Source organism: Apodemus sylvaticus, chromosome 6 (genome assembly GCF_947179515.1).
Source record: "Apodemus sylvaticus chromosome 6, mApoSyl1.1, whole genome shotgun sequence".
NCBI classification, from domain to species: domain Eukaryota; kingdom Metazoa; phylum Chordata; class Mammalia; order Rodentia; family Muridae; genus Apodemus; species Apodemus sylvaticus.
In genome coordinates this window covers 3,691,949-3,709,401 of record NC_067477.1, presented here as the reverse complement: position 1 = coordinate 3,709,401, position 17,453 = coordinate 3,691,949, and the positions used below count along the sequence as shown (strand labels likewise).

Here is a 17,453-nt window from a genome sequence, read left to right as displayed (position 1 = left end):
CTTTTTGTTTCTACTTGGTTGATTTCAGCCTTGAGGGTTATCATTTCCTGCCTTCTACTCCTCTTGGGTGTATTAACTTCTTTCTGTTCTAGAGCTTTTAGGTGTGCTGTTAAACTACTAGTGTATGCTTTCTCCAGTTTCTTTTAGGAGGTACTCAGAGCCATGAGTTTTCCTCTTCGTACTGCTTTCATTGTGTCCCATTAAGTCTGGGTTTGTTGTGACTTCATTTTCATTAAATTCTAAAAAGTCTTCAATTTATTTCTTTATTTCTTCCTTTACCAAGTTATCATTGAGAAGAGCATTGTTCAGCTTCCATTTGTATTTGGACTTTCTGTTGTTTTTTGTTGCTATTGAAGACCAGCCTTAATCCATAGTGATATGATAGGAGGCATGGAATTATTTCAGTTTTTTATATCTGTTAAGGCCTGTTTTGTGACCAGTTATATGGTCAGTTTTGGAGAAGATACCATGAAGTGCTGAGAAGAAGGTATATATTTTTTATTTAGGATGAAATGGTCTCTAGATATCTGTTAAATCCATTTGTCCATCACTTTTGTTAATTTTACTGTCTCTCTGTTTCGTTTGTGTTTCCATGATCTGCCCTTTTATGAGAGTGGGGTGTTGAAGTCTCCCAGCTGTGTAAGGTGCAATGTGTGCTTTGAGCTTTAATAAAGTTTCTTTTATGAATGTGGGTGCCTTTGCATTTGGAGCATAGGTGTTCAAAATTGAGAGTTCTTCTTGGTAGTTTTTTTTTTCCTTGATGAGTATGAAGTGTCCTTCCTTATCTTTTTTTTATGACTTTTGGTTGAAAGTTGATTTTATCTGATATTAGAATGGTCACTTCAGCTTGTTTCTTGGGACCATGTGCTTGGGAAATTGTTTTTCAACCCTTTACTCTTAGGTAGTGTTTGTCTTTGACACTGAGGTGTGTTTCCTGTATGTAGCAAAATGCTGGGTCCTGTTTATGTATCCAGTCTTTTAGTCTATGTATTTTTATTGGAGAACTGAATCCGCTGATGTTAAGAGCTATTAAGGAATAGTGAGTATAGATTACTGTTATTTTTATGTTTGTGTGGCTCTCTGCTTTTGGGTTTGTTGAAAGAAGATTACTTTCTTGCTTCTTCTAGGGTATAGTTTCTCTCCTTGTGTTGGTGTTTTTCACCTATTATCCTGTATAGGGCTGAATTTGTAGAAAGATATTGTGCAAATTTGTTTTTGTCATGGAATATCTTGTTTTCTCTGTCTATTGTAATTGAGAGTTTTGCTGGGTATAGTAGTCTGGGCTGGCATTTGTGTTCTCTTAGGGTCTATATGACCCTATAGATCTCTATAAGAGATCTGCCCAGAATCTTCTAGCTTTCATAGACTCTGGTGAAAAGTCTGGTGTAATTCTAATAGATCTGCCTTTATATGTTACTTGACTTTTTTTGCCTTACTGCTTTTCACATTCTTTCTTTGTTTTGAGCGTTTTTGTTTTGGCTATTATGTGATGTAAGAAATTTCTTTTCTGGTCCAATCTATTTGGAATTCTGTGGGCTTGTATGTTTATGGGCATCTCTTTCTTTAGGTTAGGGAAGCTTTCTTCTATATATATATTTTTTTGAAGATATTTACTGAAATAAATTTCACTCTCTTCTATACCTCTTATCCTTGGGTTTGGTTTTCTCTTTGTGTCCTGGATATCCTGGATGTTTTAGGTTAGGAGATTTTCACATTTTGCATTTTTTGACTGTTATGTCAATGTTTTCTATGTTATCTTCTGCCCCTGAGATTCTCTCTTCTATCTCTTGTATTCTGTTGCTGATTCTTGTGTCTATGACGCCTGATCTCTTTTCTAGGTTTTCTATCTCCAGGGTTGTCTCTCTTTGTGATTTCTTTATTTTTTCTATTTCAATTTTTAGATCCTGGATGGTTTTGTTCAATTCCATCACCTGTTTTCCTGTAATTCTTTAAAGAATTTTTGTGTTTACTCTTTAAGGGTTCTATCTGTTTACCTGTGTTTTCTTGTATTTCTTTAAGGGAGTTATTTACATCCTTCTTAAAGTCCTTTATCATCATCATAAGATGTGATTTTAAACCAGTCTCTTGCTTTTCTGGTGTATTGGTGTAATCAGGGCTTGCTGTGGTGGGAAAATTAGGTTCTGGTGATGCCAAGTAGACTTCGTTTCTGTTGCTTATGTTCTTTCACTTGCCTTTCACTCTCTAGTTATCTCTGGTGTTAGCTTGTCTGACTGTCTCTGACTGTGGCTTGTCCTTCCTGCAAGCCTCTGTGTCAGCACTCCTGGGAGACCAGTTTTCTCTGGGAGGAATTTAAGTATGAAGAGTTGTGGTACAGGGTCAGCTCTGGGGTGCAGACAGAAGCCGGAAGGATCCTGTCTCCAGCAGTTCCTTTGTTCCTGTGTCCCGATAGCTCTGAGAGGGTCCCTCTTGGGCCAGGAATTTGAAGAGAAGTGGTGGTCTCACCTGTGCTTGCAGGTGTGTCAGCTCTCATGGAAAAGCAGCTCTCTCCTTGTGGTATTTGTGTATGTAGCACTGTGGTACAGGATCAGCTCTGGGTGCAGACAGAAACCAGAAGGTTCCTGTCCAGTCTGCTCCTAGGTCCTGTGTCCCAAGTGTTTCAGGATGGGCCCCTGAGCAGCAGTGGTGGTTTTACCTTCCCTCACAGGCTGGCCTGCACTCCTGGGAGACTAGCTCTCTCCAGGCGCTATTTGGGTATGGAGCCCTGCGGCACAGGATCAGCTCTAGGTGCCACTTCTCATCTTTCAAATTGGAGTTGCTACTACCTATCTCATACTGTTCCAGAAGTCCACTAATAACATGCAGATTAGCTGTGTCAATGAGTGTGTGTGCCTGGGTGCTGGAGTGGCTCATGGGGAAGTTAATGCTCTCAAGTGGGGACAGAGTACATGGTATTCAGAATGGGGATTTGTTTCCTCTCCAGAACCCCCAGAGTCTCAGATGTCCTGCCAAGCAAGGACCAGTCTCAGCTAGGTCTAGGTTCCTGAGAGAGGAGTGTCTGGGAACCTCAAAACAAATGACTCAGAGTCAAATCATGGGTCCAAGCTGGTTGCTTAGTTTCTGCTGAGATGGGTTTCCAGGTTGTTCTCCTTCTGTATGTTCTGCGCTGCTCTAGGCAGCTTTTTCTTGTTATTCTAAAAACTCTCTGGTTGAGACAGCTCTCTCTGATAGTAAAAATTCCAAAAGCTCTCTGGATATCTCATAGGATTTCTGACCAAAGTCAGAAAAGCTGTTATCAAAAAAATTCTTGGATCTTCCAACCAAGTCCAAAACCCTGTTAGGAAAATTCTAAAGGTAATTCTTGGATTTTTCCAATCAAAATCAGAAAGCCAGAAAAAAATTCTAAAAGAGCTGTGTTCAATCTTCAGACAGCCTTCTCTGGATAGCTGCTAGAAAACATTGTAAAGGAGCAGTGTCAGCTCTCTAAGTAATTTTTGGGATTTCTGACCTAACTCTGACCAAGTCAGAAATCCTGTTAGAAAAAAAATTCTTCAAGAGCTGTTTTTGCTCTCCAGAGATCTGTAGACAGCTCAGCTCTTGCTAGAAAAAACAAAACAACAACAACAAAAAAACTCCTATTGCTTTCTGCTTGATCATCTTATGCAGACCAAAAGCCCAGTTTTTAATTTACATATCAATTTAGTTATTTATTCCAGGTTCTGTTTTGATTATACTATCAATCATCCTGTGTCCCTACCCCCTTCTTAGGAGACAGCAAACACATTCTCTCTCTCTCTCTTTCTCTCTTTCTCTCTCTCTCTCTTTCTTTCTCTCTTTCTTTATTTGATATTTTCTTTATTTACATTTAAGAATCCAGAGATCTGCCTACCTCTCTTAAACACAGACCTTAAACTAGCTGGGTGGGACCTCATCCTGAAATTACCATTTTTACCACACCTGGCCCTGGATTCTCTGTGTCCCAGGTTAACCTTGATTCTTTCTGACAAGCTGACTCATAGTGTAGCTGTTTCTGTTCCTTTAGATCTGTGAAGCCCATTAAACAATTCATATTGTATCCTTATCTTTTTCTATAGTTATGATATTATATATTTTTCAACGTACAGTTTTAGAGTTCTACAGCCTTAAGGGCTGTCCAGAAAGTCCCAGCATTTACCATTTTGCTGAGACATTAGCCACACTCTTGCCTTCTGGACTCATGCTGTTTCACATTATCATGGAGTCATTAACAGGGAGGACATTCCTCTGAGGAACATGAAATATGTACATTATTATACAAACAAGCGTTATGCCCCTGGCAGCCATTGACGCTTGTGGAGAGCCCATGTTCCCTGGCCCTGGCCCCACCAAGGCCATGCCAGACATAGCAAGGACCCACAGTGGAGACTTACAGTTCAAATTAGATGCAAAGTTGTGTCAGTTTGGCTCTGATGATATACACCCTTTGACACATGTTTTAGGACTTAGCCTCAGTTCTCTGGAGCCTAGACTCTGCTCCATTGTCAGAAATGCAAATCTCTCTGAAGAGCTCACTAATTTAATTAATTAAAGCACTCAGTGTCCGCTATAATCCTCAGTCTGAAAGGCAAACTGTAAATTAGGCCCTCCCAATTGCTAATGAAAACAGAAAGTCTCCCTTTAGGAACACTAGTGAATTGAACACAATTCAATAAAGTGAGGGCTGACACACCTGGGCACATTCAGATTGCAGGCTGCCCAGGACAAAACTGGAGAGTCTGGAGGAGAGCATAATCCCTGTCAGGCCAGACGCCTGGCTCAGTGTGTACTCGGGATACAAGAGGCAGCTCTGGCTGGGCACTTAGCTAGTGATAGAATGTTGAGGATATGGACATTCCTGGTTATTAGTTTTTTGTTTCATCAGACCACAAATGAAGAGCTTATAGGAACTGTTTCAACTGTTTTTCATGTGCGGCTGCCTTAGGGATTGATGGTGAATTAGACCAATGGGTGTTGTGTCAGGTCTTCTCTCCCTTGAGCCCTCACTTTTGGATGATGTGAGCATATGAACCCCCTCCTGACACCACGTGTTTCAGCATCCAGCCTTAGAGAGTCAGTCAGTCAGTCAGTCAGTCAGTCAGGATCCTGGTGTATTGACTGACCCTTACTCTGAAGAAGGTTGAGTACTCTCTGAGGAGCTGGCTTTAGGTTTTGTTGTTGTTAAGAGACAGGGTCTATGTTTCCCAGGCTGGTCTTGAACTACTGGGCTCAACTGATCCCCCTGCCTCAGCCTTTCAGGCATCTGGGCAGATTCTATCATTTCCTGGCTAAGGAACCTGAAAAATATGGTTCAGGACTCATGTCTGAAGGCCACGTGCATCCCATCTTGGCTTAAATGTGCAGAATTATAAACTTAAAACAATATAAAATTTCCTTTGAATTTTTAAATATTTTATAACCTGGCTGGTGCTTCAGAAGGTTATGGATTTTTTATTATTATTATGAATCATTTATTGCTTACTAGTAAGGGGTTTGTGATAACACCTCCCACCCCTTACAGGGGCTGCTGGGTTTCTTAATCAGGTGACTAAAAAGACCAGCACTGCAGACCTTATTAGAAGGCAACTGCTCCATAGAGTCTGGGAAATGATGCTAACAGGGACCGGAGCTGTGAACATTGTGCTGCCTAAATTTATGTCCACTTGACACAAACTGTAGTCATCTGAGAGGAGGAAGCCTCAATTGAGAAAATGCCTCCATTAGATCAGGCTGTAGGCCAGCCTATAGGGCATTTTCCTAAATAGTAATTAACTGATGGGAGGTCTAGCCCCACTGTGAGTGGTGCCATCCCTGGGCTGGTGGTCCTGGGTTCTATAAGAAAGCAGGCTAAGCAAGCCATAGGGAAGCAGGCCAGTAAGCAGCACTCCTCCATGGCCTCTGCATCAGCTTTTGCCTCCAGGTTCCTGCCCTGTGTGAGGTCCTGTCCTGCCTTCTTTTGGAGATGAACAGCAATGTGGAAATGTAAGCTGATGAAACTATTTCCTCTCCAACCTGCTCATTGGTCATGGTGTTTTGTTGTAGCAATAGTGTTGCCAATTAAGACAAACACTAAGGACTGTATGTTGGTACTGTAGCTACAGGACCACATCAGCCTCATCCTAACTCTGTCCACTCACGCTCACATTTCAGGGAGCCAGTGTGTTTAGAGATGCTTTGGGTGTGAGTCTTGTTCACAATCACTTGATAGACAAGAGTTCAAAGTGATAAATGCTAAAGGCTATGGAATGGGGGAAGGTCTGTGTAGACAACACCACTGCCAACACTTTCATCTCTGCTACCATCTTTGTATGACCACCCCCCATCAGTACCATAGCCATTGCTACCACCACCATCACATACACAACCATCACCTCTATGGTCTCCACTATTTAGCCACTGTCATAACCACCACAACTGCCACCATTACTCTATTTCCACCACCACCATTGTTACCTCCACTACGACCATTATCACTGTAGCCTTCATCATTTGCGACTGTTACTATCACCACCACCACCAGGACCATACCAGACCAATAATTTCTACCACTTAACCCCATCATCACCAAACCAATATTACCAACTTCATCAGTACACTCTTATTGACATACTCCCATGCATGTGTGTGTTGCCCCTGGAGGAAAGGAATACCAGATCCATGCAGAGCAGGCAGTTGTGAGCCTCCCACAGGAGTGCTGGCAACTGAATTCAGGTCTTTCACAAAAGTAGTATGTGCTTTCAACCATTGAGCCATCTCTCCAGCCTTGTGGCATTTTTGAAAACAAAATCAGAGGCACAATAACACCATTTTGAATGATTTTGAGTTCTTTTGTGTGTGTGTGTGTGTGTGTGTGTGTGGTATTTTTCAAGACAGGGTTTCTCTGTGTAGCCCTGGCTGTCCTGGAACTTACTCTAGAGACCAGGATGGCCTCGAACTCAGAAATCCACCTGCCTCTGCCTCCCAGAGTGCTGGGATTATAGGCGTGCACCACCACCGCCTGGCAAGTTCTTGTTAAACATCATCATAATTCAACTTTATGTAATCCAGAGCACTGATAAATGCAGTGAAATCATAGATTAAACAACACTTTGCTGAACAGGCATGTAGGCCCTGTGACCAGGAGTAGATGGGACCTCTGAGGGGGCTATGTGGACTAGGGCCCAAATCCCCAGTTTAAGATTAGGATTGCAGATGATACAGATATGCTGCCACTGTGGGAAAAGAAAGATCTTGCTGACCCCAGAGATGGCATGTTATGACCCAGGTGACTATCAGGAGACATGACAATGTGTGACAAAAGCCATCTCAGAGAAGAAGGATTCATTTCAGTTTCAGGATGTGTTCCATCACAGTGGGAAATTCCTAAAAACCTCCTTCTTCTTCCCTGTCTGCCTTCTACATCCTCATTCTCTCTCTCTCTCTCTCTCTCTCTCTCTCTCTCTCTCTCTCTCTCTCTCTCTCTCTCTTTCTCTCTCTCATTAGTGTTTTCTGTCTATCTGACCTCATCAAAATTCAGAGTCCAGAGCAGAAGGAGCAGGTGGCATCGGTCATGAACTCTGTTCTATTTATAAGGCTCTAAACTTCTTCCTTAGCATTATTATTTTTCCTGTATTCTCCTATATTTCCTGTAGGTGTATGTATTCTCTGAGCATGTATATGATGTGTGTGTGTTTGTGTGCACGTATAGCATGGTGTGGAGGTCAGAGGCCATGCTTGGCTGTCAGTCCTTGAAGTAGACCTTGAGACACATTTTTCCTTTCGTTGTTTGCTATAGCATATACCAGGCTAGCTGGCCTACAAACTTGCTTCCAGGTTCCTGGTTTCCTTTTGAAGGATTGAAATAATGGATCACACAGATTTGCAAAAGTAGCATGGTAATTTTATTCACAGAGAAGGACCAGTACAGAATAGAGGGTCCTATTGTCATGATTGACAGCTGGCCATGAGGGAAGGTACTTGGGTCCTGACTATTGTTTGGGAATTTCTTTTGTGGAGTCAAAAGGAGGAGGAAATCTGGTTATTATGAGGATCTAGTAAGAGTGTTTCTCTGTGCTGATCAATAGATAAGACTAAATAATCATTTTTCATATAGCTTGTGTCCCTCATAATTTATGATTTTAATTATATGCATACTCAATTACTTATAGATATAATGTTCTTAAAAGTTCTCTTGAGGACACTGTTTTCACTGTTTTGCCCTATTGCACATGTATCCTAAACCAGTTCAGGCCGCCCCTTCAGAATGTATTGGGAATACATTTTGGTATAAACTGTCTGAGTTTGATGGTTGGTATGGTAAGGGGAGGAGAATCCTCTCCCATTGTTCAAAGCCCATTGGAGTCCAAGGTTGGTAGGGCATTGTTCTCAGAAAGGGGTTCAAGTGCATATTGAAGGTAAATAGAGCACTTAGCTGCATTGCTGGCTGCTAAGTGCATGTTAAAAAGTAGGAAAGTGTGCACAACCTAAACTAAGCACAGTTCCAGGTTAGTAAATTGTCCCCTATGCTTGACTGCCTCACTTCTGGGGATTCTCCCATCTCTACCTCTCATCTGTGCTTAACTTTGCCTGGGTTCTGGGAATCACACTCAGACCCCACACTTACATAGAAGTGCTTTACTTACTGAGATGCCACTTCCCCAAGCCCTGAGTGGTTTCTGTTGTTATAATCCCTGCAGTCCCTCCTGTGCCCATGCTGTTTTCTCTTTTCCTCTTGGGCATTTTCTTCTTCAAGTTGACACAGAGCTCTGAAGTTCAGAGTGTTGCTGTGAGATAGGACCTTGCTCAGGAAAGTGTTAAGCAGCAAGTCAAATAATGACAGGACAAATAATCCCAGCCTAGAATCTGTCGAAAAATAAACAAGGCTAGATGAGGACAGAGATACCACGGCCCAGAGCAAACAGTGCTCCAGGATGTAGACCCGGGAAGCCAGGTAAACTCCTCTGGGTTTTCCTGGTTCCCTGCTTAGCCACCTATCGTTGTGACAGATGGTGCAGGCTCTACAAGTCCCTGGGTCACTGCAGGTGTGATCAGACCTGGCTTTGTAGAGAGCTGGCCCTTCTACATTGGAGGTGTAGCAACCCTCACTAAGGGTGGGTTCGAGCTTACTTAGCTGCTCCTCTGCACTGAAGAAACTTTATTAGGGCAAGCTGATAAGGCCTTCTGAAAACTCACCAAACAGCCGCATGTTCCTGCCCCCGTGTCTGAATACCACTGTCATGAAGAACCTAGCCTTCAGTGTGTTTTCCTTTCCTGTTCTCATCCCCAGATTCATGCCATGACTCTTAGGATCTTGGAGGACATATCTGTCTACCCAGGCGGTCCCCTGCTATTCCATCCAACCTTCATCCCTCCCACACCCCTGAGCTCATTCATGTTTCGGCATCTGGGATGAAGGATATTCTAGACAAGTTGAGGCATGGCATTTGAAGCAGTTCTTAGAGTCTGCAAGAGAATCAGTGTCATTGATGTCTGCTTAAGAGTCTTACTCTGGTGTAGTGTTCTAACTGCTAATGCATGGTCTAGGCTACCAAAAATGGTGAGCAGAGGCAAAGTGTTTATTAGGCTTACCATTCTTCATCCTAACCAGACGGGCATTTTCAGGACCACAGGCGACATCTTTGTAGAGGACTGTGTTGCTGTGAAGTGCTGCAGTGGTCTTCTGGATTATGGGCTTTTTCTCCCAAGGTGAATTCTCACTTCCCCAGGTGGGGGCACAAGGTCTGAAGGAGAGGTTGAGACAAAAGGTTTGAAAGGTGAATCAGGACGGGGGCCCAACAAAGGTGCCAGAACAGATGTCAGGATCTTTAGGCCCAACACCTAGTTTTGTTAGTTGTAGATAGGCAGGACGGACAGAAAGATAGCTCCCTCACTGCCACCTCAAGCCCCAGTCAGACCAAATAGAGGCGGTCTTTCTCCAAGGGACCTTGTGGCAAGGGGCACTAAAGGGAAGGATGGAAGGAAGTGGGAGGGCTGGCCAAGCAGGGCAGGGCAAACTAGTGAGGGTGGTTGGGGCTCCTAGCAGTGCCACAATGACATGAAATGGGAAGATACTGACTCTATGGGAGACCTGAGGGAGGAAGTGAGCTGTTCCCTTACATGCAAGCATGCATACTTCGAGACTGTTACATTCAAAACAAACCCACTCATACACACACACACCCTCCCACAGTCTTCGGATGCTGGGGGTACTGCCCCGTTGAATCCTGCCTTTGTCTCAGGGTCTTTTGGAAAGTGGCCTGAGAATCTGCACTTGGTCTCTCAGCACTGGCCATTCCAGCGATAGACTGACTATGAGTTTGGAAGGTAAACATGTCTGAAATTCGGACTTGACACAGCATAGGGTACACTCCATGGCTACCCTGGCTCCTTTTGTGCTGTTTGAGGACTCCATCTGGACCTCCCACCTCATCTGCCTCCTCTTCAGGCCCTGCACGGAAGTTTTCCTCTCTAAGCCTAACTGCCTACCTTCAAGATGCAGCTCCCAGTGGATCTATGCCTGCAGACCCCAACAGCTGCCTCCACTTACTGCGAACAGTTGAGTTTAAACACAACTGATTAAGGGGGAATTTGGTGTTTCAGCAGCACAACCACATTTCCAATGTCCTCTCTTCACGAACTCATCCGGACACTGCAGGGTGACCCTCGAAGGCCCCAGGAAGAAGGGACCACAGCTTGCGGGGTAGAGCCTACTTCTCGGGAGCGAGCACCTCCTGCCCATCCCCTCGAGGTGGGCGTGCCTGAGCGTGCATGGCTGACAGAGGGCGTGGCCATGGGCGGGGCCGGCGGCGGGGGTGGGGCCGGCGGCGCTGTCCGGTGCTGAAGCTCGGCCGGCGCCGCCGCAGGAGCGCTGAGAGCGCCGCAAAAGGAGCTGGCGCCGCCTCGCTAAGTCCCTATCGGTCCTCGCTCCCGTGCGGCCATGGACTGAGCGCCAACCGGCTGCGGGGATGGGGCCGCCGCTCCCGCTTTTGCTGCTGCTGCTGCTGCCGCCGCCACTGCCTCGCGCTCTGCCCGCCCCCGCGTCTGCCCGCGGCCGGCAGCTCCCGGGGCGCCTGGGTGAGTGAGGGGCGCCGGGATGGGAGCAAGCTCTGCGTTCTGTGTGCCCGTGCGCAGCCGCAGGGCCCGCGGGCCCGCCGTGCGTCTTCCGGTCCTCGCCAGCTACGTGGGGCGGGTCTCGCCCCCACCCCCGCCGCCTCAGTTTCCCTCCCCAGTGACCGACCCCACCCCCTTTGGCTATGGGCTCCTGCGTCAAGGAATAGGGACCTGGGACAGCTCAACCAACCACGGTTGCCCACGCCCCGCGTGTTTGTGCACCCCCGAGAGTCCACGCTTTGCGCGTGCCCCAAGTGTCTATGAGCCCTGCCTGCTCTCGTGTTCCCTACGTGTGTCCGTGCGCTCCTCGTGCTACCTGAAGGGCCGGGACGTGGCTTAGTGAGCGGCTGGGCCCTTCCATGGAGGCTGTCCTCTCCTGCTACCCTGCGCTGCACCTGCCTTTTCCCTCTCACAAGGCAAATCCTAGGTCTGCCGGTGAAGACTGGACCGACATTTTCCTTTCCTGACACGCGGAAGGAAAAGGAAAGGCGACAAGGAGGGAGGGCGGAATTGGTGGCCTTTCTGACATGGCACCTCCCTCCTGCTAATCTTGTCTGTTAAGGAGACTTACCACGAAAACCAATGTTTGTAAGAGGCTTTGGGGCCAGAATTACCACACATAATAGACTAGAACAATCAGTGTTAGAGGAGAGAGTGTGCACCACGCCTGTGGAGGGTAGGCAGTGAGGGGTGAGCTGCAGCCTTGGCCCGAGCTCCCCTCAAGCTCCACACCTCCTTCCTCCCGCCTCTGGTCGCCTCTGGTCTTCAGAGGTGCAAAATTCAAAGAAAGGGACTGCAGGGAAGGAGGCAGCTTTGCTCTCCCAGCCCTTTGGCTGGCTTAGGGCTGCTTCCCCAGGCTCTCCTGGCTTCCTGGTCTCTCCACACTGAGGGTCTAGTTTAGTTTGCAGGAAATTCTTAGGATGAAAAGGAGGCCCCTGCCTACTGCCCAAGACTCCTTGAACAGGCTTTTTTTCCAGTCTACTTTCCTCACAACCAGCTCACAGGCCCCTTATTCCTTATAGAGTGCGTAAATGTGTCCTTCTTTCAGTAGGTGTGTGTGTGTGTTTGGGTGTGTGTGAAACTTTTGCCCTGTTCACCCTAGATGAACCCAGAAGACTTAAGATATATGTAAAATTTCTCTCTCCTATTCCTTTCTTACTGGTTAGAAATTGTCCTGTCACTTCACGGGAGTGCTGATTGCCCAGATGGCCAGATGTCACCCTTCACATGCAAGAGACTGGAAGCAGGTCAGGGAGTAGCAGGACAGTAGAGGTGGACCTACTTTATGACAGATCATGGGAGGAGCTGCTTTCCTAGGTAGTCGATGGCTCATAGCATTTTCCAAAACCACAAAGAAAGGGGAAGAAGGTTGGGGTTTCGAGGCCGGCAAAGGAAACCCAAAGATAGAAATGTTTGGAAGTAAGTCAACCTGCCTAACACAACAGTGTTCTCTTGACAACAACCAAAGTTGAGGCATGTCCTCAAAAGGTGTGACCAGCTTTGCTGCCTAAACATGGCAGAAGTATTGTCTGATGGCTCAGCCAGAGGGGCAGGTTAGTGACTGTCCCCCTGTCCCTCTAGGGGTGGGCATGCTGTCACTGACTGTGATACTGTGGGTCATACGCTGGTCTCAGGAATGTTTGTTTTGTGGGGTGATAATAAAGCCCAAGGTTCTGTCAGGAATGCTTTGAAGGCAGCATCTATAGCCCCCAGGTGTGTGGACCTGGCTTCTTCCATGGGTGCTGATCCCAGCATTCCCCTGACCCCGGGCTGACCACATGGCTCTCCCTAAGTGCTGCCACCCATTCTTAGGACACAAGAGACCACACAGGGCCAATAACTTTGTGAAACGTAGCTGCTGCTGTGCTCTTGTCTTGCAATAGCTTGACTCCAATAATTGTGCATAATCGAAGAAACAAAAGGAGGATATCTGGCAAAGCTGAGGCATCCGTTGTCTCTTTCCCTCTTTTTTTTTTTCTTTCAGTGCTGGGGAGTGAACCCATGACTTTGTGCCTGCTAAGCAAGCCCTCTATCCCTGAGCTACATCCCAAGCCCCAACATCTGTTTTTTTTCATTTAGCTATTAACACTTACTCTTGGGTTGAGGCCCGCGGGACAGATGGTGGAAGGAGAGCCAGAGTTCATTTGTTTGTTTACTTTTCCTCCTCCACTGCATTAAACACCCTCATGGGTTAGAACCAGGGCTGGATGTTATCAGGATGGGAGGACTGATTCTTCCTACATGGGACACATTGAGCGAGCAGGGCACACTTCCCATTTAAAGGATGCCAAAGCTGTTGGCGAGGCCATCAGTGGTACACCTGGGGTTGTCTTGGCACTTTGAGTCGTTCGAGGAGGCCGAGTGTAGCCTCCATCTTGCTTTGTTCCACACTATTCTCCAGGGAACTTTGCACCCTGCACTGTGACATTACCCCCACACTTCTGCTATATCTCTGGCAGGAAAGGATCCCCGATGGCCTTAATGATCTATGAGACTAGTCATAGAGGGGCAATCTCATGATAGCCCATTGACTGTCTCTTCATAGTCTCACATTTTTGGGTGTCCTCGCTCCCCAAGTCTCCCATCCTCTGCATCTCTCTGGAATCTCAGGATCCCACACTGTCCAGATCCTCAGGACTTACTTCTTCCTGAGGTCTGACTTGAACATAAACTACCATTCTATAATTCCAGTGGAGGCCCATTTGTAAAGTTGCTTGGGTATCCTCCCCATCAAAGGGGCAGATGGATAAAGAATCCTGCCAAGCCCTGGCCGAAGTAACAGCCCCACATTTGCCAAAGCCGGAGCCCACCTTTTACACAGAATGTTCATTCTGACCCTTTGTTCCTGCCTCCCCACTTGCCCACGCGTGCTTTCATTCACCAGTGAGCCCACGCAGAGCTAAGATACAGAACTGGCAGAGGCAGGCGTCGGCTGGCTTTGTGAACTGCACGGCATGATTGTTTATTTTTAAATCAAAGGATTCTTCCTCCCACAAAAGCACAGATCTGCGTTTGCCTCATGAGGCCTGGAGATTTTCATTCTGTTGGGTTCCACAGAAATGAGCAGCCCACCCCTACCCTGGAGCTGAAGCCTGGGATCTGTGAGCCGGCTCTGCTGGGGACTGTGCGTCTGCATCAGCCTCGGGCGCTACAGATGAGTTAGGCAGGTCTAGGCTGTGTGGAGAACTCTGGTCTTCCAGCAGAAAAAGGTGCCAGACAATGGGGCTCCTGAACAGAACCAGACGCCCTAGCATGGAGCTCTGAGGTGACTGCTGTCCAGAGATGGCAGTTTTGTGTGTCAGCCTGTGAGAGATAGGCAGGGAGTGAAAAGATCTTCTAAATGGCTTCTTTTTGCTGAGCTCTGCTTTGCATTTCAAAGCCTGCAGCTATTTTCTCAAAGCGGACTTGCTTCACATGGTTACCAACTGGAGGTCTGTCTCCTTACCATCCCTTCCCGGGAAGAGGAGAATATGTCATGTGTATCTACTTCCACCTGGGTGGCCCTGGGCTCATCCTGCACACACTCCTGAGATACGTTATGTATTTCTAACTATGTTGTTTTAATTTTGGGCTTTCATCTCTTGGGAAGACTAAGGTTGTAGCTTGAATGCTCTAATCAACTCTGGGCTTCCTGTATATTATTTTATATGGCAATTTCTTTGTTTTATGAATGTGGGGTAAGAAAGAGGAGAGTAGGAAGGAGGATTGGGTCACTGACTTTCCCTCTTCATCGTCTTATGAAGAAGTGTTGTTGGGCATGGTGGCAAATGCCTTTCATCCCAGCACTTGGGAGGCAAAGGCAAGGCTATCTCTGTGAGTTCAAGGCCAGCTTGGTCTACATCGTAAGATCAAGAATATCCATCACTACACAGAGATATCTTGTCCCTAAACAAACAACAAACAAAAATGAAAGGAAGAAGTAAAAAAGCAAAAGACGAGCTGTTATCACTGCTCCTTGAAGCAGTCACCTAGAATCATGAATCCTCACTGTGCTAGATAGCTTTATGCCAACTAGACATAAACTAGAGTCATTTGGCCAAAGTGAACCTAAGTTGAAAAAAAAAAACCTCACCAGACTGACCTGTGGGCAAGCCTGTGGAACATTCTTTTTGATTGATAGTTGATGTGGTAGGGTCCAGCTCACTGTAGGCCATGCTACCATAAACTGGTGGTCTTGGCTGCTGTATTAAGTGGGTCGAGGAAGCCATAAGGAGTAGACAGTGGGTAGTGTTCCTCCATGGCTTCTGCTCCATTTCTTGCCTCTAGGTTCCTGCCCTGCTTGAGTTCCTGCCCTAACTTCCTTCAGCGATGTAGCATGACCTGAGATTTGTAAGCTGAAATAAACTCTTTAGTTCCCAATTTGTTTTTTATCATGGTGCTTAACTGCAGAAGTAATAAAGATTTTTTTTTAAACTAAATGTACCCTAAGCTAAATGCAACTCTGGCTTTCGTCGGCAGGCAGATATTTAAGGATTGCCTGAGTATATGCAAGTCTCAGCAGTGTAGGAGTATTTTATGTGTGTAAGGCACATGAGAGCTGTAAGAAGAAGGTAGAGATTTCACCTGGTCACACATGAGACGCAGGCTGAGACACTGAGTTAGCCAGAAGGTTGTCTTATCTCTTCTGACAAGATGTTCTGTCTCCCACAGAAAGCAAACAGCTGACTATGTGGATAACTCTAGCTCCACTCAAGAGCACCTGGCAGCTGTTTCCACATTACTCTAAATTGACCTTGGTAAATGTAGACCCAGCTGGACTTGCTGTTTCTGATCATGGTTGATAGAAAGCCCCAAACAGCTGTCTTCTCTGCTGCCTGGAAACGGTGCAGAAAGTTCATCCATGGAAGGTCTTTTTTTCCCCCCTTTCTTTAAATCCATGCTATGTCTAACAGCCCTGCCAGCTGCTTTTTAAATATCTAGGGCAGGAAGTAAAGTGAATGAGGCTGTCCTAGGAGCACCTCTCCATTGCTGGAGTTAAGAACCTTTCCTGAGATAGCCATATCCAAACCTATACCTGGCCCGTGGTGATATGTTCCTTTCCGGAAGTGAACTTTGATCTGGGCCCTTTATCTCTGTAGCTGTGGGCTTTAGTTAGAAAGTCCAGGGTAGGTAGCAGTGTTCCTACAAGCAAACTGGCTCATCAGTGTACCGCTCCTTAGTCTCTGAGGCGTTGACATTTGCCTTCTCTAGGCACACTGCTTGCTTTGGGGAAGCAAAGGCTATTTCCTGTCAGCTCAAAAGAACAACTTGTGGTCATGTTAGGGGAGAATATACTCAGAGTTATAAAACATGTTGTTGAGCTTTGCCTTCAAAATTTAGTTCTAAGATTGCCAGGGGCAGGAGAAATGGCTCAGTAGTGGGTTTTGACTACTTGTCTTGTAGGGGACACTAGTTTGGTTCTCAGTGCTACATTGGGTGCCTTGTAACTGCCTGTAACTGCCTGCTCTGACCCCTCTGGTCTCCACAGAACCTGTGCTGATGTTTCCATACTTACTTACATACAGACACACAATTAAAAAATAATCTGGTTTTGAAAGGGAGAAACTACCATATGTGGGGGTGAGAATGGCTCAGTGGGAACTTGCCACACAATCATGAGCTGAGCTCAGATCCTCACAAATTGTGTAAATGCTACATGGTTATAGTGGTGCACCTATGATCCCAGTGCTTAGAAGGCAGAGATCAGGGGTCCCAGTGCACGCTGGCTAGCTAGACTGACTGAACCTGCAATCTTCCCAGCATGAGGTCCCATCTCAATATTTAAGGTGGAGAGTGATCAAGGAAGATATACAACTTTAACTTCTGGCCTTTATAAGATAGCACACAAATATGCATGTACATCCCCCACGTGCATTGTACACAGAACATGCCCATGTGCACATACAGAGACATTAAATACACATATGAAAAAAAATGTGCCATATCAGGGATGTTGGCTTTTCTTAGGTTCACAGTTCTGTATAGGTACTCAGAGGCTGCTACAATGTGACCAGCTGATTCAAGGTCCTGTCACCAGGACATTCCTGTCATAATGAACCCTTGAACTGACAGCCAACATAAGCCCTTCTTTCCTTATGTTGCTTTTGTCAGGATATTTTATCATGATGATATTTAAGTAGCTAGCACAGGTGGTGAAGGAATGTAATACTGGTGGTGAAGAAATGTAATGCAGGTGGTGAAGGAATGTAATACAGGTGGTGAAGGAATGTAACACAGGTGGTGAAGAAATGTAACACAGGTAGTGAAGAAATGTAATACAGGTGGTGAAGGAATGTAACATAGGTGGTAAAGAAATGTAACACAGGTGGTAAAGGAATGTAACACAGGTGGTGAAGGAATGTATCACAGGTGGTGAAGGAATGTAACAGGTGGTGAAGGAATGTATCACAGGT

At 45.9% G+C, this 17,453-nt stretch overlaps 1 protein-coding gene and 1 long non-coding RNA gene across 2 annotated transcripts in view; one reads left to right on the top strand and one right to left on the bottom strand.

Moving 5' to 3' along the window:
* Positions 1-7,856: 7,856 nt before the first annotated feature.
* LOC127686846 (uncharacterized) lies at positions 7,857-10,628 on the bottom strand. Its single transcript, XR_007978250.1, has 3 exons — positions 10,499-10,628; positions 9,541-9,692; positions 7,857-8,814 (listed from the first exon to the last, which is right to left on the bottom strand). It is a non-coding gene; the product is annotated as an uncharacterized LOC127686846 (long non-coding RNA).
* Positions 10,629-10,839: 211 nt separating this feature from the next.
* Positions 10,840-17,453, top strand: part of Ptprn2 (protein tyrosine phosphatase receptor type N2) — a 756,234-nt gene continuing 749,620 nt past the window's right edge. The window contains exon 1 of the mRNA XM_052184845.1: positions 10,840-11,025. Coding sequence (XP_052040805.1) covers positions 10,917-11,025 — 109 coding nt within the window. The 5' untranslated portion in view covers positions 10,840-10,916. The remainder of the gene's footprint in view (positions 11,026-17,453) is intronic.